The 22,835-nt window shown below is 44.8% G+C and overlaps 1 protein-coding gene across 1 annotated transcript in view; it reads left to right on the top strand.

Annotated features, from left to right (window-relative positions):
- TAF2 (TATA-box binding protein associated factor 2) overlaps positions 1-22,835 on the top strand; it is a 190,379-nt gene that overhangs the window by 3,383 nt on the left and 164,161 nt on the right. Inside the window, exons 3-5 of the mRNA XM_040432008.1 lie at positions 5,258-5,418; positions 11,315-11,433; positions 19,645-19,786. Coding sequence (XP_040287942.1) covers positions 5,258-5,418; positions 11,315-11,433; positions 19,645-19,786 — 422 coding nt within the window. The remainder of the gene's footprint in view (positions 1-5,257; positions 5,419-11,314; positions 11,434-19,644; positions 19,787-22,835) is intronic.

Raw genomic sequence — 22,835 nt, 5'->3', positions numbered from 1 at the left:
GCCGCTGCACTACAGTAATACACTCGTATAGTGTATTACTGTAGTGCAGCGGCAACATAAAGCGCACGGCGTCATAGCAACCAGTGACGCCGTGCGCTCCTGCTCTGAACAGGAATCCAGCCCGGCATACCACGGACCGTTCTCGGCCGCGGAACACGGCCGTGTGCATTCAGCCTTAACCAGATGGTCATCGACAAACTTCAGACGGGCCTGGACATGTGATGACTTGAGCAGGGGAACCTTCCGTGCAATGCATGATTTGAAACCATGACGGCGTAGTGTTCTACCGACAGTGACCTTTGAAACTGTGTTCCCAGCTCTCTTCATGTCATTGACCAGCTCCTCCCTTGTAGTTCTGGGCTGATTCCTCACCTTTCTTATCATCAGTGATACCCCACGAGGTAAGATCTTGCATGGAGCCCCAGTCCGAGGGAGACTGACAGTCGTCTTTAGCCTCTTCCATTTTCTAACAATTGCTCCAACAGTTGATCTCTTTTCACCAAGCTGCTTGGCAATTGCCCCGTAGTCCTTTCCAGCCTTGTGAATTTTGTCTCTGGTGTCTTATGACAGCTCTTTGGTCTTGCCCATGGTAGTAGTTGGCGTCTGACTGTGGGGTGGACTGGGGTCTTTAAAGAGCTCAGACAGGTGCTACTAAGTTAGATTAATGAATGGAGTAGAGGTGGACTTTTTAAAGGCACAGTAACAGGTCTTCGAGAGCCAGAATTCTTGCTGTTTCTCAGGTGTTCAAATACTTATGTTCAGCAGTGGAAGACAAATAAATTCTTTAAAAATCATATAATGTGATTTCCTGATTTTTATTTTATTTTTTAATATTATTTTTATTTATTAGTCTCTCAAAGTGGGAATGCACCGACAATGTGAATGTCAGACCCCTCCATGATTTCTAAGTGGGAGAACTTGCAAAATCGCAGGGTGTTCAAATACTTCTGTTCCTCACTGTATACTGACATAAAGCTGTCAGTATGATCCTATATATTAGGAAGGTCAGGCAGAGGTACACAGCATTATCAATCGTGACAATGCCAAGTCTAGAACGCACTATCCCTCTCACAGATGGAGCATGATTCCCACAAGAGACACGCTCGTCTGAAAGACCCCTAGAGGGGTGGTCCAGGTTCAGAGCTGAACCCGGACATATCCCCTTTCTCACCCAGGCACCCCCTCTGAAATTTTTCTCCCTTGCCCTGTGCTGAATCGCCCTTTTACTGCAGATCCGTTGACCTGCCAATTAGGGTTGTAGCGGGTATCGAATTATCGATACCCAATCTATACTTTTGTACCGGTATCGATTCGATACCAGGATTTGACATTTACCAATACTAGGCAGTACTACTGCTCAGCCTACTATTGGAGATTATGGCACACCCTGCTCTCAGCGTGCGCCATGTTCTGCTCAGCAGTCTCTCCCTCCCTCCCCCCTGTGCCGCTGCTGCCAATAAGAAGAGAGGGGTGGAGGAGGGGATTGGCCACTGCGCCACCAATGATAACTCACCCATTAATACAAATATAGGCAGCGGGTGCCGGCGGCAGAATCACATAGCCGGCACCCGACCTGTATTACAGGGCGCTGCGATCTGCGACAGGGGCACCTGAGGGGTTAACTGCCATGGATCACAGCGCCCTGTCATAGAGGTCGGGTGCCGGCTATGTGATTCTGCCGCCGGCACCCGCCTCCTGTATTTGTGTTAAAGGGTTACTTATCTTCATTGGTGGCGCAGTGCGCCCCCCCTTCCTTTCCCTCCGTACTAAAAACATTTGTAGTGCAGTGCACCCCCCAGTATTAAAATCATTGGTGGCAGTGGCCACAGGGTCCCCTCCCCTCCTCCTCATTGGTGGTGCAGTGGCAGCTTTTGATCGGAGCCCCAGCAGTGTAATCCCGGGGCTCCGATCGGTTACCATGGCAGCCAGGACGCTACTGAAACCCTGGTATCAGCTCCCTGCAGCTGTGTGTACTATGCACAGGGCAGCAGGGAGAGTGTGACGTCCTATTCACCCCGATAGAGCTCTATCAGGGTGATTAGACAAGGGCCACTACACCTATAAACATAGGATTATAAATAGACACGTGGAGAAACCACCTCCATACACCAAATAAGTAACCACGCATCAAAAAATAATGAAAAATATGTACCCTCTTTATTTATTTCACAACATATATAATAATGTTAATGCGATTAAAAATGGATCCTAGCAGCAGCATATGGTAGGTCAACAGTCAGCACCACAGTACATCCATATACATATTATCAGTGTTGTTCCACACATCCAACCAAAAGTACAAAGGCTGGAATTGAAATCCATCAACCATGTCCCATGTAATCGTAGAACTGGCAAAAAGTGCAAAGTGCAAGGTGAAAAAACAACAAGTGGGAATATGCAATACCGACCGCAAGCTGATGTGACCTCCAATGACTCCCCGGCGCGCGTTTCGCCCGGTGGCTTCTTCCAGGGGGCCCCCATCCTGTATATATGTTGTGAAATAAATAAAGAGTGTGTGTGTGTATATATATATATATACAGTGGAGGAAATAATTATTTGACCCCTCACTGATTTTGTAAGTTTGTCCAATGACAAAGAAATGAAAAGTCTCAGAACAGTATCATTTCAATGGTAGGTTTATTGTAACAGTGGCAGATAGCACATCAAAAGGAAAATCGAAAAAATAACTTTAAATAAAAGATAGCAACTGATTTGCATTTCATTGAGTGAAATAAGTATTTGAACCCTCTAACAAAAAAAGACTTAATACTTGGTGGAAAAACCCTTGTTTGCAAGCACAGAGGTCAAACGTTTCTTGTAATTGATGACCAAGTTTGCGCACATTTTAGGAGGAATGTTGGTCCACTCCTCTTTGCAGATCATCTCTAAATCCCTAAGGTTTCGAGGCTGTCTCTGTGCAACTCTGAGCTTGAGCTCCCTCCATAGGTTTTCGATTGGATTAAGGTCCGGAGACTGACTAGGCCACTCCATGACCTTAATGTGCTTCTTCTTGAGCCACTCCTTTGTTGCCTTTGCTGTATTTTTTGGGTCATTGTCGTGCTGGAACACCCATCCACGACCCATTTTCAGTTTCCTGGCAGAGGGAAGGAGGTTGTCGCTCAGGATTTCACGATACATGGCTCCGTCCATTTTCCCGTTTATGCGAATAAGTTGTCCTGTGCCCTTAGCAGAAAAACACCCCCAAAGCAAAATGTTTCCACCCCCATGCTTGACGGTGGGGACGGTGTTTTGGGGGTCATAGGCAGCATTTTTCTTCCTCCAAACACAGCGAGTTGAGTTAATGCCAAAGAGCTCTATTTTGGTCTCATCAGACCACAGCACCTTCTCCCAGTCACTCTCTGAATCATTCAGGTGTTCATTGGCAAACTTCAGACGGGCCTGCACATGTGCCTTCCTGAGCAGGGGGACCTTGCGAGCCCTGCAGGATTTTAATCCATTGCGGTGTAATGTGTTTCCAATGGTTTTCTTGGTGACTGTGGTCCCTGCTAATTTGAGGTCATTAACTAACTCCTCCCGTGTAGTTCTAGGATGCTTTTTCACCTTTCTCAGAACCATTGACACCCCACGAGGTGAGATCTTGCGTGGAGCCCCAGAGCGAGGTCGATTGATGGTCATTTTGTGCTCCTTCCATTTTCGAACAATCGCACCAACAGTTGTCACCTTCTCTCCCAGCTTCTTGCTAATGGTTTTGTAGCCCATTCCAGCCTTGTGCAGGTCTACAATTTTGTCTCTGACATCCTTGGACAGCTCTTTGGTCTTTCCCATGTTGGAGAGTTTGGAGTCTGCTTGATTGATTGATTCTGTGGACAGGTGTCTTTTATACAGGTGACTAGTTAAGACAGGTGTCCTTAATGAGGGTGACTAATTGAGTAGAAGTGTCTAACCACTCTGTGGGAGCCAGAACTCTTAATGGTTGGTAGGGGTTCAAATACTTATTTCACTCAATGAAATGCAAATCAGTTGCTATCTTTTATTTAAAGTTATTTTTTCGATTTTCCTTTTGATGTGCTATCTGCCACTGTTACAATAAACCTACCATTGAAATGATACTGTTCTGAGACTTTTCATTTCTTTGTCATTGGACAAACTTACAAAATCAGTGAGGGGTCAAATAATTATTTCCTCCACTGTATATATATTTTTTTTTGATGCGTGGTTACTTATTTGGTGTATGAATAGACAAGGGACTAAACAATCCCAGGTTCTAGCCCCTAAGGGGGTAAGTAGTTATTAAATAAAAATAAAAAAATATTAACAATATAAAAAATAAACATATTACATATCGCTACGCCCACAAAAAGTGCGAACTATTAAAATATTAAAAAAATCTCCTATGTGGTGAACGCTGTAGCAGAAAAAATAAAAACCGCGCGATTCACCATTTTCTTGTCACCCTGGCCCCCCCCCCCCCAAAAAATAGGATCAGACTATTCGATTATGGGCCGGACTGTACATAAAAAGCGGAATGCACGCTGCTTTTTTAGTGTTTTTTTTTTTTTTTCACATGGTATCGAGTAACGCAATACTTAAAAAAAAAAATAAAAAAAAAATAAATTGATATCGTAAAAACCCTAGTACCGATGCTCCAATGCTCATCTCAGAGGGCCTGTCTAGATGAGAAAGGGCATATGTCTCGGTTCAGCTCTGAACCTGGACAACACCTTTTAAAGGGGTTTCCAGTTCTAATTATATTTTAACTAATGCCCGCAGCCTGCCTCCTGAAACAGCACTCCCCCCGTCCCAATCTTCCCATCCTGGCACAGCATGGACATGGTCACATGCACAGTTCCAGCCAATGACTGGCTTCAGCAGTGATGTGTTCACAAGCAGAATTTCACTGCTGAAGCCAGTCATTGGCTGGAGCGGTGCATGTGACCATGCCCATGCTGTGCAAGGACTGGACCATGTAGACAGTGGAGGTATTACGGGGTTGCATCTTTTCCTGCTGGCACCTCTTCTGACATTATCAGATAGGGGGTACACGTAGCCACATACATTCACAGCAGTGCCTGCTTTCTGCCCGAGAGCTTGAAAGGCTAGCTGTAGGGAATATAGTTCTCAGGTTGCTGTGGATAGCCGTACATTTCTCCTGCAGCGGCCACTGCTGGAGAAGTACAGTATTACACCCCGTCCATTCTATGTAATACCCGGACGGCCTGAGTCTGACAGAAGGACAAATCCTGTAATAGTGAATAGTCATTACTGTGCAGCCTCAAACCTCTGCCTTCCGTCTAGGGTTACGTCGAGCTGACCATTTTCCCCACCGTCGCCAATCTGAACAGGATCAAGCTGAACAGCAAGCAGTGCAGAATCTATCGAGTGAAGGTGAACGATCTGGAAGCAGCGTTCATATACAATGACCCCACGCTGGAAGTCTGTCATCACGAGTCCAAACAGTGAGTACTCCGGATACGGAGCAGGGGGCAGAGGGCAGAGGCCGCCCTGCAGCAGAGACATTCAGTTACTCATCACTATGGCAGCTTGCATCTCGTCTGTTCTCAGTCATCTGCCCTAGAAGCTATGGTATTGCCTGTACTGTCATATGTATGTATGTGCCTGTGTCACTGTCATATGTACATGTATGTGTGTACTGTGTCCTGTCACGTACATGTGCTATGTCCTGCCATGGGTACTTCTATGTGTGTACTATGTCCTATCAAGTGTACCTGTCTACTTCTACTCCTGTTATAGTTATATTTACCTCTACCTGTCATCTGTACATTTGCCTCTCCCTGTCATGTACATGTGTTTGTGTACCTGCCCCTGTTAAAGGTGCATGCATGTGTATACCATCGCCTGCCATCTGTACATGTCAATAGAATAAAACGAATGGCGGCTCACTGATCTCAGTTGATATATGGAAGGGATTTATAGGCGCACAGATTGTTGATTACCCTGGTTCAAAAAGAATAATTGTAGTAAAATCAATTTTGACTGGCTTACCAAAAATTCCCTTTTCCATTTAAAGGGGAATTCTGGTTGTTAATTGTTATCCCCTATACTATTAGATCAGTGGGTGTCCTACTGCTGGGACCCATACTGATCACAAGAACGAGGGGCCCCATACCCCCTGAAGCTCCCCTGAATTTAACTTTTTATGGAAATTTCCGGAGATAGGGTAGCGCTGTCTCCAGGTATCTGCGGAACTCCCATAGAAATGAATGGAGAGGCCATGTACATGTGCGATCGGCCGCTCCATTCATTGCAGGGGCTATGGGGCCCCTGTTCTTGTGATCAGTGGGGGTCCCAGTGGTAGGACCCCCACCGATATATTCGTTGTCCTGTGGATAGGGGGTAACCTAATCTAACCGGAATACCCCTTTAATGATGCATATTAATATAAATATATAAAAGACATGCATTAAAACTATTCAGTTAGAACTTGAAAATAAATAATGAGAAAGCGTATCCTGGCCCAAAAATCAACCGCAGGGACCTCACAGTTAACTATATAAAATGTGTTCTTATGTCCGCTGGAGCTGTTAATATATGAACCTGTGAGAGATCCGTCCGTACCAGTGAGAACGGATATTATCATCTCTCAGTGTTACATCCTTTTCTCATTAGATGCGTTGTTATTGGATAAAAATAATTGATTTAATCAAACACAACTGTTTAGAATCCTGTTCACATACGTGCAATTTAAATCTAGAGTCCTAGATCTTATAGCAAAAAATGTATTGTCCTAACGGAAAGGGTTAAATATTGCTGGTTAGCATAGTGGGAAGTATAGTCACATATTGAGAACCACCACGGACGGTATTTCCCACCATTGGGTATTACCATCATTTGGTTCTATTTAAACAGCGCTGCAAGCCCAAAGGCGGCAAGGAGCACATTGCAGCGCTATTAAAGGACCTGTCCCCTCTCCTGACATGTCTGATTTGGTAACTACTTGCATCCCCCATGTAATAACAATTCTGGAGCATCTGTTCTTATGACTCTGTGCTGTGCCATTCCTGTATTATTCCTGCTAGAAGTTTACAATTAAATTGCCAGCAGTCTGCAGTAAAAGTGCTGCTGGGTGTTACCAGTAGTGGTTGGGTCTGACTCTCCAATCAGTGGTGCTGATGTCAGACTGTGCAGGGACAACCCCCCAACTGGTAACACCCATCTGTACCCTTACTGCAGACTGCTAGCAATTCATTCATAACTCCTAGTAGAAATAATAGAGGAATGGCATCACATAGTTATAGGAATAGATGCTCCAGGATTGTTATTACATGGAGAATGCAAGTAGTTACTAAAATAGACATGTCAGGAGAGGACAGAGGTCATCATTATCAGCTGCTGTGTACTGTATAAGCTCGCACATTTGAACAATCATTATTTATCTCTTAATATTGACTACTGATTCATTGTTTGCTGGCAGCAGGTTGTGATTAGACAGCACAATCTACTGCCAGCAAATGATTTTTAAACCCGCTTAAAATCCGGATTGCTTGGTGAACGAGCGTTTGGTCATTCATCGGGTAATCAGCGGCAGTATTGCGCTGCCAGATCATCGCCAATGAGCATTCCTATGAATTCTCGTTAGCGATTATCTAGCCGACCATCGCCCAATGTAATACAGTCTTAAGGCTTAAAGGGAACCTGTCATCTCAAAAATGCATCTACACCCGCCAGCAGTACCTCGTAGTAGCCCGCAGCCTGTTAATAATCATATGTTTCATCCTGTTCTCCGATGCTGCGTAAGTTCAAAAACACAGTTTTATTCTCCATCAGCGCTTTAGTGCCGGCCAGCTTGAAGTCAAGGGGGCAGCGGCCTCCTTGCTTGAAGTCAAGGTAACCACGCCCCCTAACCGTCTCCTCTTGTCTGAGAGTGACCGCCTGCAGTGCAGCCGCGATTCCCCAAGTCTCGCGCATGCGCCTTGCGCCGCTGAAACCCGGCTAACAGTGGCAGCAGGAGATGGGATAGCGCATTACTACAGAGCGCACCGCGCATGCGCGTGACTTGGGGAATCGCGGCCGCACTGTAGGCTGTCACTCTCAGGCAAGAGGGGAGGAGGGGTCGTAGTTACCTTGACTTCAAGCTTGCCGGCACTATAGCGCTGATGGAGAATAAAACTGCGTTTTTGAACTTACGCAGCATCGGACAACAGCAGGAAGCATATGATTATTAACAGGCTGCGGGGGTATGAGGTACTGCTGGCGGGTGTAGATGCATTTTTTAGGTGAAAGGTTCCCTTTAATACAACAGATATTGCTAACCGCCAATATTTAATCCTTTCCATGTGGACAATATATTTTTCACTATAAGATCTAGGACGCAGCCATCTACAGGTTCTTCTCAAAAAATTAGCATATTGTGATAAAGTTCATTATTTTCTGTAATGTACTGATAAACATTAGACTTTCATATATTTTAGATTCATTACACACAACTGAAGTAGTTCAAGCCTTTTCTTGTTTTAATATTGATGATTTTGGCATACAGCTCATGAAAACCCAAAATTCCTATATTAAAAAACTAGCATATCATGAAAAGATTCTCTAAACGAGCTATTAACCTAATCATCTGAATCAACTAATTAACTCTAAACACCTGCAAAAGATTCCTGAGGCTTTTAAAAACTCCCAGCCTGGTTCATTACTCAAAACCGCAATCAAGGGTAAGACTGCCGACCTGACTGCTGTCCAGAAGGCCATCATTGACACCCTCAAGCAAGAGGGTAAGACACAGAAAGAGATTTCTGAACGAATAGGCTGTTCCCAGAGTGCTGTATCAAGGCACCTCTGTGGGAAGGAAAAAGTGTGGCAGAAAACGCTGCACAACAAGAAGAGGTGACCGGACCCTGAGGAACATTGTGGAGAAGGACCGATTCCAGACCTTGGGGGACCTGTGGAAGCAGTGGACTGAGTCTGGAGTAGAAACATCCAGAGCCACCGTGTACAGGCGTGTGCAGGAAATGGGCTACAGGTGCTGCATTCCCCAGGTCAAGCCACTTTTGAACCAGAAACAGCGGCAGAAGTGCCTGACCTGGGCTACAGAAAAGCAGCACTGGACTGTTGCTCAGTGGTCCAAAGTACTTTTTTCGGATGAAAGCAAATTTTGCATGTCATTCGGAAATCAAGGTGCCAGAGTCTGGAGGAAGACTGGGGAGAGGGAAATGGCAAAATGCCTGAAGTCCAGTGTCAAGTACCCACAGTCAGTGATGGTCTGGGGTGCCATGTCAGCTGCTGGTGTTGGTCCACTGTGTTTTATCAAGGGCAGGGTCAATGCAGCTAGCTATCAGGAGATTTTGGAGCACTTCATGCTTCCATCTGCTGATAAAGCTTTATGGAGATGAAGATTTCATTTTTCAGCACGACCTGGCACCTGCTCACAGTGCCAAAACCACTGGTAAATGGTTTACTGACCATGGTATTACTGTGCTCAATTGGCCTGCCAACTCTCCTGACCTGAACCCCATAGAGAATCTGTGGGATATTGGGAAGAGAAAGTTGAGAGACGCAAGACCCAACACTCTGGATGAGCTTAAGGCCGCTATCGAAGCATCCTGGGCCTCCATAACACCTCAGCAGTGCCACAGGCTGATTGCCTCCATGCCACGCCGCATTGAAGCAGTCATTTCTGCAAAAGGATTCCCGACCGAGTATTGAGTGCAGAACTGAACTTAATTATTTGAAGGTTGACTTTTTTTGTATTAAAAACACTTTTCTTTTATTGGTCGGATGAAATATGCTAATTTTTTTTAGATAGGAATTTTGGGTTTTCATGAGCTGTATGCCAAAATCATCAATATTAAAACAAGAAAAGGCTTGAACTACTTCGGTTGTGTGTAATGAATCTAAAATATATGAAAGTCTAATGTTTATCAGTACATTACAGAAAATAATGAACTTTATCACAATATGATAATTTTTTGAGAAGAACCTGTAAATTGCACGCATGTGAACAGGACTTTAAACAGGAGTTGTGCTTGATGTTATTTGCAGGATGTTATTTTGAGAGATCGTGAGATGGCTCAATACCATCGAAAAATTATATTAACGGCTCCAGCAGAACATACAATTTAGCCCATGATATATTTTATTATTTATTTTCATGTTCCAATTGAATTGTTTTATTGTATATTTTTTGCATCTTTTATATTAATATGTATCATTAAATGTACATGAAAGTCTGTACCATTTCTTGTGCCTATATTTATGCCCCCTTCATGTCAAATTCCAAAATTTGCGTGTACTTTCTGCCCTTATTTGTACGTGTATTTGTATACCAGTGCTGCTAGGCCAGAGGAAGGTCTGTGAGGCGTAGGATGTGTTTTTTTGCAGCTCTGTCCACTACAGAAATGGACGGAACTGTAGCTCCTGCACTGACCTCCATCACCGGAGCTACTGCAGAACATCTGATCAGTGGGGTGTGGGTCCCCGCCGATCAGATAGGCCAACAATATTCAAGTACTGGAAAACCTCTTTAATCCCAATGTTATGGGAACTGCCTTGTATTTAACCCCTTCCTGACATCAGGTATACATTTACACTGAATGTCAGGTCTTTAAAGATGGCTCAGGGGCTAAGCGGATGCCGTAGCTGCCCGGGTGACTTCTGTATCGCACAGCAGAGACCTGGTGGTACAGTCTATGATCGGTGATCACGCAGATCACAGACTTTTAACCCCTCACCTCCTAACCGTGCACTGAGATCGTGGGAGCTGTTCGGTCGATATGGCGGCCTAGGGCCTTCTAAGGATCCGAGGCCTGTCACGTTGAAGTTTTTATCAAGTTCTGCCTGTAGCAGTGATTCTCCTATAGACTGCAATGGTAAATCATTGCAGTCTATGTGAGAAGCAATCAAATAATCACATGTTACAGTCACCTAGGGGAACAAACATTTTAATAATATAAAAATATATATATTCCACTCACTCGAAGGGAGTTTCATTAGTATTCATTAGATCATTAGTATTTCCACATCCATAAACACCCGTACTTTTAAAATATATATAAGTATCTTGTACGGTGAGCAGCATAACAGAATTTTTTTTTACATTGACCAATTTAAATTTTTTGGGTCGCTTCATCCCCCAATGTGCTCTAATTTAGGGTACGTTCACATGGGACCCAAAGTGACCACAGTGTAATACTACATTTCTCCTGCAGCCCCCAGAGGTTTTATGAGCCTGAACTACACCCATTTTCACAGAAGGGGTTGTCTTGATAAGATGACTATTGACTGGGTACAGTACAAAGTCATCCTGTCATCTTTTATCAGCCAAAGTGTGATATAATTTCTTTGTCCGACTAATGATCCCATTAAGTTTTTCTTTGCTTTTTACCTTTCCTTTAGACGCAACCTTAACTACTTCTCCAATGCATACGCAGCAGCTGTCAGCGCAGTCGATCCAGACGCAGGCAATGGAGAACTCTGCATCAAAGTCCCCTCAGAGCTGTGGAAACACGTCGATGGTAACAAATGCACCTGATGTATTAAATCTTCACAATTACAGCAAACATTTATATATTTTTTTTAAGTGAATGGAAACAATCATTGTTTACATTCAGAGGCCTAATAACTGTTGACCAGAGTGTTTCAGTTGTAAATGACCAGACACTTTTTAGCGATTGTGCATGTGGTAGTTTTTAACTACTTCCCTACTGCTGTACTACTATATACAGTATATTGGCATTAGGGTCTTTAAAGATGGTACCCACTCCAGAGCGAAGCGGGCGCCATAGCCACTGGGTGCCTGCTGTTTCACAGGGGCTAATGTCTACAATTGTTGATAATGCCAATTGCAGACATTTGACCCCTCGGATGCCATGGTCAAATGTGAAAGGTAAAAAAAGCACCTGCTTCCCAGGCAGGAACGCCTTCCCCTCGCAGAGATCGGGGAAGGAGATCCTTAGCGGTAATAGGCCAGGGCCTGTACAAGGCATCTAGGCCTATTACTGGTATATTCCAGTGCAGGCCTGCAGGTGGCAGCGCTGAATTGGAATATGCTGATTTTTGTATTCTGTAATAGTGTAATAGATAAAATTCCATTACTGAATTCAAATGGCAATTTAATGATTGCATTTTGGGGTTCCGTTGGGGCCTAAAAAAAATCTAAGTGGTTAATTCCCCATTTTTTTGTCGCTTCGCCTCCAATGAAAAGTGATCAAAAAGTCACACATCCCAAAATGGTTTTGATTAAAGATTACAGGTTGTCCTGTGAAAAATGAGCCTTCACACAGCCCCATAGACTTAACTCTAAAAAAGTAATGGGGGTCAGAATATGGCGATGAAAAGACAAAAGTAAATCTTTTCCAAAGCTTTTTTTTTCAGTATTAAAACACAATAAAAACTATATAAATATGGTATAGTTATAATCACACTGACCCAGAGAATGAAGGACATGGGTCAGTTTTACCACATAGTGAATGGCATAAGAACAAAACCCATGGCAGAATTGTGTCTCTTTCCAATTCCACCACATTTGGAGTTGTTTTTCCAGCAACGTGTCCAGCAAATAACAAGCCCTCAACCAGCTATGTGAATGGAAAAATAAAAAAAGTTATGGCTCAGGAAAGTCGGGGAGTAAAAATGAAATTGCAAAAATGGAAAATCGCCCGCTCATGAAGTGGTTAACAACCCTAATTTAAGGGGGCGTGGCCTGGCTAGCGATGTGAGAGGACGCACGCTGCTGAGCTCCTGAGCGGCATCGCGATTATCCTGAGGCTGGAGACACACATTCGGCGGGCTGGTGGAAGAGGAGATACCCCGACACTCCGTAGGTGGATTCCTGCAATGACCCGTGCGGGTAAGAAGGAGAAGGAGAGCAGAGAGGGCCCGGGCATACTAGCGGTGAAACAAGATGGCGCCGCGGCCAGAGCAGCATACGCGGCGGCCCGCCTAGAGAAATTTCACAGAACTCCTCGGACTGAGGAGAGCCTGCTGGTGACCGGCTCTGGAGCAGGTAAGCCTCAGACAGTTCTCCCTGACCCTGTGGCCCCAGACCACACTAAAGGCAATGAAGCTGTGGGGGAGGATGATCTAGTGGTGAAACAGGCCAGAGATGAAATACACAAGGCCCCACTTTCAAGGCAGGCAACCCTTCTGCAAAAGCAGGCACTTCCTGACCTCTCCCAGGAGACTGAACCCACGGCTAAAGATGTATATGCGGCGGTGCAACAATGCAACACTGCACTGGACTCTCTGCATACTTCTATAGGCTCCCTCCAGGAAAATGTGACTTTTATACGGCAAGATCTTAAGAAATTCAATGAGAGGGTAGCATAAGTGGAGCACCACGTGTTACTTCCTCCTGTAAAAAGGGACATGGCCAAGGTTATATATAACATCACCCTCCTCATTAATAAAGCGGAGGACCTTGAGAACAGGTCTCGGCGGAATAATCTCAGGCTGGTGGGGGTGCCGTAAAGAGCCGAAAGGGGCTTTTTGAAAATTGGTTTAAAGAAAAATTTGGTGCTCAGGCCTTATCCCCATTGTTTGCCATTGAGAGGGCACATCGGGTACCATTTCGTCCTCCACCACCAGGGGCGCCTCCCCGGCCTGTACTGCTTGGGATCCTTCACTTCCGAGACTGCGATGTCATCCTGCGTAAGGCACGAGATTTTCTGGATCTTACTATCGATGGCAATAAAGTTTCTATATTCCCGGATTTCTCCACGGAAGTCCAGCGGGGACAAGCCAGATTCCTGGAGGTCAAAAGACGTATGCGGATCCGAAATGTGCAATACTCCATGGAGTATCCCTCAAAGCTGCGAGTGATTGCGGGAGGAAAAACGCATTTCTTTGAGTCACCAGAAGACGCCTCCGTCTGGTTGGATCAACAGGATCTACATAAGGCTCCTACTAAAGATCTGGACTGGCTATTGGGGTTATTGAAGATTGCGAAAGATGTCGTCCTGACTGTCCTCGCTCTTCAGATGTTTGGTGGCTGAGTATATTTTGTATTCTGTTCCATTCATGCGTTCTATTACTCTTCTAATGGTGTGACTGTTCCTGTTGGGACGTTTCACTTTGCCATTATTATATTGCCATACATACTGGCCCGGAAGCGTTTGGACCAGCCTGTATCACTAATAAGCTACATGTGTCTTGGTCTTATGACTATCCTTGAGATGCTTAGCTCGGGACTCTGTTATCTATGCCAGAATCTTTTCACTATAGTATCTTTACTGAATGCACCTTATTATGAGTGCTAGCTCCAGGAATTTTTTGAGCGTCATATCTCTACCTAGCGGAGATATTGTCTTCAATTTGTTTGTTACAGTTTAATTGTTCTGTGCATTGTTCTTTTGTGGTCAAGTGCAGTCATATTGGGGAAAAGGGTGCAGTGAGACGGCCTACTTACATACACTAGCGCTTAGTGCGGACTCCGTCCATTATGATGTGGCACATCCTGCCGATTATTACCATGTTGAAATATAATGTTGGGTAAAATGCAGGTACTGGTGTGGAATGTTAGGGGGGGTAAGAGACAGTGTCAAAAGACAAGCTATCTTCACGGCAGTTCAACATCAACCGGCCATATTATGTCTCTTGGAGACGCATTTGTCTGCACAAAATCGAAATCCGCTACACAAGCCGTGGATCTCTTACTCCTATCATTCCTCATTCTCTACTCGTGCTAGAGGGGTCAGTGTCCTGATCCATAGGACCATACCTTTTGAATGCTATACCTCTGTTATAGATCCCGAAGGTAGATTTATTTGCCTTCACTACTCTATATACAATAGACCACTTTTCCTTGTTGCTCTATATATACCTCCGCCGTATTCATGTCAGGTGATAAAGCAAGTCATCACTATTGTATCTAAGGGTCCGATAGTTCCAGTACTTATTCTAGGGCATTTTAACAAATATTTAAACCCTGTGTTGGATAAATTCCAATACAGTCCTCTCTCTGGAGAGGTACGGGAGACTTCACTGGCCAAATTGTTGAGGAAGCTGGATCTCCATGATCTTTGGAGGGTTCAGCATCCGGATGTTCGTGAATACTCCTGTTTCTCTCCGGCGCATGGCTCCCTTTCCAGGATTGATTTGGTTGTTGGATCCTTGGAACTAGGGCTGCAACGATTAATCAACGTTATCGATAATATTCGATAACGGGATTTGTTGTCAACGAATCCCGTTATCGAATAATCGGTCAATTCGTTGCTATGCGGGCGGGAGCGGGCGGTCAGGCGCTATGCCTGCGGGTCCTTGAACTTTAGATCACCGCATCTTTATTACCTTACAATGAAGCTCCAGTAACATAACAGGCAGAGCGGGCGGCGGCGTAACGTCACTTACTCACGTGACGCGCAGGCTCCACCTACTTCATGCATAAAGTGGGCGGAGCAGGAGCGTCACGTGAGTAAGTGACGTCACGCCGCCGCCCGCTCTGCCTGTTATGTTACTGGAGCTTCATTGTAAGGTAATAAAGATGCGGTGATTTAAAGTAAAAGTTACTGCCGGTTAAGGAATACTGCTGTGAGCGGCGGGGCCGGGGCTGTTATGGGGAGGGGGATCTGTGGATGGCACTGTTATGGGGAGGGGGATCTGTGGATGGCACTGTTATGGGGGAGATCTGTGGATGAGACATATAGCATAAGATGCTATATAGTGTCATCCATAGATTCTCCCCCCCCTCCATAGCATGGTCATCCACAGGTCCCCCTCCCCATAACAGTGCCATCCACAGATCCCCCTCTTCATAACAGTGCCATCCACAGATCCCCCTCCCCATAACAGTGCCATCCACAGATCCCCCTCCCCATAACAGTGCCATCCACAGATCCCCCTCCCCATAACAGTGCCATCCACAGATCCCCCTCCCCATAACAGTGCCATCCACAGCTCCCCCTCCCCATAACAGTGCCATCCACAGATCCCCCTCCCTCATAACAGTGCCATCCACAGATCCCCCCCCTCATAACAGTGCCATCCACAGATCCCCCCCCCCTCATAACAGTGCCATCCACAGATCCCCCCCCCCCTCATAACAGTGCCATCCACAGACCCCCCCCCCCCTCATAACAGTGCCATCCACAGATCCCCCCCCCCTCATAACAGTGCCATCCACAGATCCCCCCCTCATAACAGTGCCATCCACAGATCCCCCCCTCATAACAGTGCCATCCACAGATCCCCCCCCATAACAGTGCCATCCACAGATCCCCCCCCATAACAGTGCCATCCACAGACCCCCCCCCCATAACAGTGCCATCCACAGATCCCCCCCATAACAGTGCCATCCACAATTTGTTTTAATATTAATCGATGAAATTATCGACAACTAATCGATTATTCAAATAATCGTTAGCTGCAGCCCTACTTGGAACTGTTACCTCTTATATCGCACATTCAATACTTACCGTGTAGTCTGTCGGGCCATTCTGCGCTTCGAGTAGAATTGCAATTTGTTAGTGGAAATGGAGGTCCCTATATGTGGAAGCTTAATCTGTTTTGGATAGACCTCCTTGATAGAGGGGATCCAATTACGGAAAAGATTAAGGATTTTTTTCTCACCAATCAGGGCTCGGCACCTGTTGGGACTGTTTGGGACGCCATGAAGGCGTATGTCCGGGGTCTTTATATTCAAAAAATTAAGAGGAAGAAATCCCGCTACTAGGGAGCTTACAGATACCCTGCAGAGGGAAGTGAAAATGTTTGAGGCAGAATATATACGACACTCCTCAAAGGGAATTGCAGTGGAAGGAGGCACAAGATAAACTAAAGGATCATTTTACTCAAATTGCAGACCATAAACGCTTCTTTATGTCCCATAAATATTTTGAAGCGGGGGAGAGTGCAGGCCGTTTATTAGCTAGAATAGTTTGCTTACAGTCTGGATCTTCTAGGACACTGGCTATCCGAACAACAGGGGGAATCTTGTCGACGAATGACTCTGTCATTCTTCACGAATTCCATTCCTATTATAGGGAGTTGTATTCATCTAAACTTACGGTGGATATTAGTAATATTAGGTCGTATCTTGCCAATATTCCGCTGCGGAAATTATCGCCGGAATCGGCACATTATTTAGATGAACCTATAGAATTAGAGGAGCTTAGGATGGCACTTGGGTCTTTCTCTAACGAAAAGGCCCCGGGATTTGACGGATTACCTAGCGAATTTTATAAAAGATACCAAGATGATATCCTGCCGAAACTTCTTGACGTGTTTAATGACGCTTTCAGGGAGGGACTACTGCCGGCCTCCATGAGGGAGGCTGTGGTAGTGGTCATTCCAAAACCGGGTAAGGATCCGACGTTTCCGGAGTCCTACAGGCCCTCCTCCCTGTAGATGTAAAAATCTTAGCAAAAATATTGTCCATCCGCCTAAACAGGGTTATTAATACTTTAATACATGACGACCAATCAGGATTTATGCCTTATAAAAGAACGTCTATCAACCTAAGGAGGCTTTTCCTTAATCTCCAACGGCGATTAGATACGGCGGGGTGTAGGGCGGTGGTTTCTCTCGACGCTGCCAAAGCCTTTGACAGCGTCAAGTGGGACTATCTATGGGAAACCATGAAAATTATGGGGTTTGACCCGGGATTTTTATCCTGGGTGAAATTTTTATATAGATCCCCGCTGGCCAGAGTTAGAGAAAATGGAAAGCTTAGTCCGCGATTCTCGTTGTATCGTGGGACTAGACAGGGGTGTCCTCTGTCCCTACTCCTATTTGCAGTGGCCATTGAACCGTTAGCGTGTACACTGCGTGCATCACCGGACTGGACGGGGTTTCCGTTGGGTTCTCATGAAGAAAGAGTCTCCCTATACGCAGATGACCTGCTTCTATATATTGGTGACCTGGAGCACTCGATCCATCCGGTGATGCAACATATTACTGAATTTGGCCTCCGATCGGGGTTACGTATCAACTGGGATAAATCAGTGATACTTCCACTTGATACGCTCCCTCTCCATATGGATTGGTCAACGATTCAATTACAAATTGTCGATAAATTTAAATATCTTGGTGTCCTGATTGCATCGAGAGTTGCGGACTATGTTAAACTTAATATAGACCCCCTGTTAATTAAATTTCTGGATAAGGTCTCCACCTGGTCCAAACTTTCACTTTCAGTGGTAGGGAGATGCAATTTGATTAAGATAATCCTGATGCCCCAACTGCTATATCTCTTACAAAACTCACCTGTTTGGGTTCCCCAAAGGTTATTCTATAAAATTCAAGGCATTTTCCGATCACTTATATGGAAGAAAAAGCAAACTAGAATGAAACTAAAGACATTGCAGAGAGGCAAGGAGGACGGAGGTCTGTCCGTACCAAATCCCTGGGTGTATTATGTAGCTGCCCAATTGCAACACTTAAAGGGTTGGAGGCAACTCAGCACATATAGTATCTTATGTGGGAAAGTAAGACATACCAATCGGTGTACCTGAAATAGGGTGTCCCTAATGTGTAAGATCTGGTCCAAATTTAAAGATGATATTGGCCTTACTAGACTCTATGGACATGCGCCTTTGTGGTGAAACCCGAAGCTTCCTGAGATATTTAGACTAGAGGGGTTTTCTCCTTGGGAGAAAAAGGGTGTCCTCAGTCTAAACCATATTCAGGAGGATGGTAATATGAAATCCTGTGCACAGCTACAAAGTGAGTTTGCACTCCCGCACTCAGCGTTCTATCAATTTTTACAACTGAGGCACCATGTCAGGCGCAGTTTGCGGGGAGTGCAAAGGTTTTAGCTACTCCTACAATTATGCAGCAGCTATTAAGCAAGGGCAATACGAAGGGGTTGATCTCCTTGTTATATAGACATATTAATGGCATCATTTCTCCTTCAGAGACCCTTCCGGTTAAAGATAAATGGGGGGCTGAAGTAGGACATATTACTCAGGAACAATGGAAGGATACGCTGTCTCTAACGCCCTCTTTGACTCTCAATGAAGCACAGCGTCTGTCACAATTATACTTGCTACACAGGGTGTACAAAACCCCTGTTTATATGTATAAGATAGGCCTTTGGCCTGACTCTTATTGTCCTCGGTGTGCAATGGAAAATGCATCCTTAAAGGATAACTGTCGTGTATATATATATATATATATATATATATATATATATATATATATATATATTTTGGAGTATTGGATTGTGGTGATTAATATCTCCTTGGTGGCTTTATTTCAACTTTTCACTGTGTATTCAATTACCCCTTAATTCCACATTTTTGTTCCCTGTACTGCCTACTTTTACCTGTGCCCCAAATAGGGTTGCTAGGCATGGTCCGTCTATCTGTTGAAGGACGGAGCACGCAGCGTGCAGGGTCACATTACTGACAGCCAGGGACCTGGGCTGTTTTCTAGGACTGACCAGGCAAGAATATCCGCCCAGTGGATTCTTCTTCCTGTTCTTCTCTCATGATGTTTGCGTGGATTTCCTGCCACACTCCAAAGATATACTGATAGGGAGCTTAGATTGTGAGCCCCATTGGGGACAGCCCGATGCTAATGTCTTTTAAAGCGCTGCGGAATATGTCAGCACTATATAAGTGCATAAAATAAATAAATAATACATTCAAAATTGTTTTCTCTGAAATGCCGCAGCGTCCACAGAACCCAATCAATATTGTAATCTGACACGTTTCTTTGACCTGTTAAACACGACTCAAATTCTGAGCACTGCTAACAAAGTGTTTAACTCTTTCCTCTCAACATTGCAGAGTTAAAAGTGCTAAAGGTGTACATTGAGTTCTCCTTGGACCAGCCGAAAGGTGGCCTTCATTTTGTAGTTCCCAATGTGGAAGGAAGTATGGCGGAGAGAGGGGCTCATGTCTTTTCCTATGGATACCAGAATTCCACCAGGTAAATATATCTTGCATTGAGATTTGGACCAGTACTTAGATGTCATCACCTCAATATCTAAAAGTCAACAACAACAACCTCGCCACAAGATTTGGGATCCGACTTCTGGGGCTCAGACCATTACCGAGAATGTGGATTCTTAGTCCTTGGTCTTGGCTAGAGAGCAGGACAATTATGTGCTGTCACTCTGCATGACATTAGAAACAACACAATTAAGCACCCCATACCGTTTTTACTTTATAACTTGTCTGATTGGCCAGTTATACAGGCCGCAAAAATACGTTTGTGTGCATGAGCCCTTATAGGAGTTTTCCCACTAGTGTGAGTGGTAGAAATGCTTCAACTCTTTAAGCCTCCATGTCATAGATTTGTGTCATGGGGGAGCGATGTGTACGATCAACTGGAGAAGCCCCCATGACCTTATATGTTTCCTCCTTTTCAGTGTAGGCGACAATGCTTTGAAAGACTATGGCCCAGATTTACTAATCCTGTAAATGGTGGAAGCTTAGACTGGCTGTCTAGACCTACACCAGATTTATCACAGTTTTTCAGGCTGGATGATAAATCTGGTTTAGGGATAGACCCTTTTCTCTGACTCTGGCTGGCTTACTTTGAGCAATTTTGGCTCAAAATGGGACATCTTAGGCCCCTTTCACACGGGCGAGTATTCCGCGCAGATGCGATGCGTGAGTTGAACGCATTGCACCCGCACTGAATCCTGACCCATTCATTTCTATGGGGCTGTGCACATGAGCGGTGATTTTCACGCATCACTTGTGCGTTGCCTGAAAATCGCAGCATGCTCTATATTCTGCGTTTTTCACGCAACGCAGGCCCCATAGAAGTGAATGGGGCCGCGTGAAAATCGCAAGCAAGTGCGGATGCGGTGCGATTTTCACGCACGGTTGCTAGGTGACGATCGGGCTGGGGACCCGATCTGTATTATTTTCCCTTATAACATGGTTATAAGGGAAAATAATAGCATTCTGAATACAGAATGCAAAGTAAAATAGTGATGGAGGGGTTAAAAATAAAAAATAATTAACTCACCGAGTCCACTTGATCGCGTAGTTGCGGATCTCTGTCTTCTGTAATCTTGAGTTGCCGGCTAAGGACCTGTAGTGACGTCACATCACATGATCCAATCACATGGTCCCTCACCATGGTGATTGGACCATGTGATGAGCTCAGTGACGTCATCAAAGGTCCTATTCCTGTGCACAGCAAAGAAGAAGACAGAAGAGATGCCGGCTGCGCGATCAAGTGGATTAAGGTGAGTTAAATTATAAAAAAAAAAAATGTAACCCCTCCAGCGCTATTTTACTAAGCATTCTGTATTAAGAATGCTATTATTTCCCCTTATAACCATGTTATAAGGGAAAATAATACAATCTACAGAACACCTAACCCAAACCCAGTTCAGCTGTTTCAGTACCGGTGTACTGCAACTCAGCCCCCGTTCCCTGGAATGCAGTACCCGGGCACGACCTCTACACATTGCATGGAGCCTTCTGCTGCTTGCTCCTTCCACTGAGTAGTTTTCAGCACTTGTGGCTGCCCGAAACAGCTGATTATACAAGAAGAAAAAGCAAGTGGCGCGCCAACGTGTAAAGAAAACATAAATAAATAAATTCAGAAGAAGGTAAAATTATAACAAGCACACATTTTAAAGAAGTGGATGCGAACAGATAGTTGGACTTCAGTAGCTGTCATTTCCACAAATGGAAAAAGAACATTTCCTATGGACAAATGAAACGGGTCCGGAGGAACTGCTCCGATAGCAAGGTTTTAGTTAATCCACTAGCAGTACTGCAGAAGAGATTTAGAGATAAGGGGCATCCCAAAGATTTAATAAGAGACTCTCTAGATCCCGTATCCTGAAAGAGAGTCAGGATGACTGCTTGAAACCCTGGTCAACCATCCCCAAGATTGAACCACTGGATGTACAGTATAATTTCTTCACCAGGTAGAACTCTCTCCATAACTCCATTAAAGTGATCCTTCAAAAACATTGGCCAATTCTCTATCAAGATCCAATCATTGGCAAAACACTCCCCACCAAACCAGTATCGCCTATAGACGGGCCCATACTCTAAAAAAATATATTAGCACCTTTCTGCCCCAAACATACTGGCCGTAATCTGGGTTCCCGGAATGGTGATCTCAGTACATCACCTATGTGTTGTCTTGGTATCTCGGACCATGTAGACACGGTGATTGTTTCCAACACGGGTGAATCTGTTCCGCTTAGACACAATATGAATTGCAACTCCAGGCACGTTGTGTATATGTTGGAGTGCCCCTGTGGGTTACAATATATTGGCCGTACTACCCAAACAGTGAGGAAGAGACTCAACCAACATCGTTCCAACATCCAGCGGGAATATTTGAAACATGGGGTGTGAAAACACTTTTCTGAGGCACATGGGGGCAACCCTTTTGGCCTAAAATTAACCCCCATAGATTCAGTTCCCCAATCCTATTCCCAGCTTTGCAAAAGAGAAATGTACCGGATCTACAGGTTCAACACCATCACTCCTTTGGCCTGAACGAAACCCTGGAATACAGTCACTAATTAATAGAATAGAAATAAGATTCCTTTCTCCAACTAGATATGCAGCCAGGTAGATAATATGATGTAATTTATCATTTAATCCCCCTATTGTCGCAGCACCTTATCCGCGGTGCGTTCCACCGGTGGAACGCACTTCCGGTATCACTTGACTGAAAGTACACCCGTAAAGCGCTCCTCCAGGCCCTGGCACTGTGAACTATCTATTTGTATCATGTTGGACTTCAGACCAGCCTATATCAGATTATTTTTATCCCCCCCCCCCCCCCCCCACACCCACTGACCCCTAGATGTATATTTTGAATATTGAGCACATGAGCTTTCCTCGGGTGGAATGCACGTCCGGTTCCGGGTCATGTGACCAGAAGTTAGCCATCCCACCACGTGGACTTAACTGGTTTCATGTGTGGGTTGTGTATAAAATATTGTGAATGTATGTGCACCATGTTTTGCCCATGAGGAAAGGGTTTATGACAG

This window comes from Bufo bufo, chromosome 5 (assembly GCF_905171765.1).
Source record: "Bufo bufo chromosome 5, aBufBuf1.1, whole genome shotgun sequence".
Lineage (NCBI taxonomy): Eukaryota > Metazoa > Chordata > Amphibia > Anura > Bufonidae > Bufo > Bufo bufo.
The sequence above is the reverse complement of the archived record's forward strand: the minus strand, read 5'-3'. Positions and strand labels throughout refer to the sequence as shown.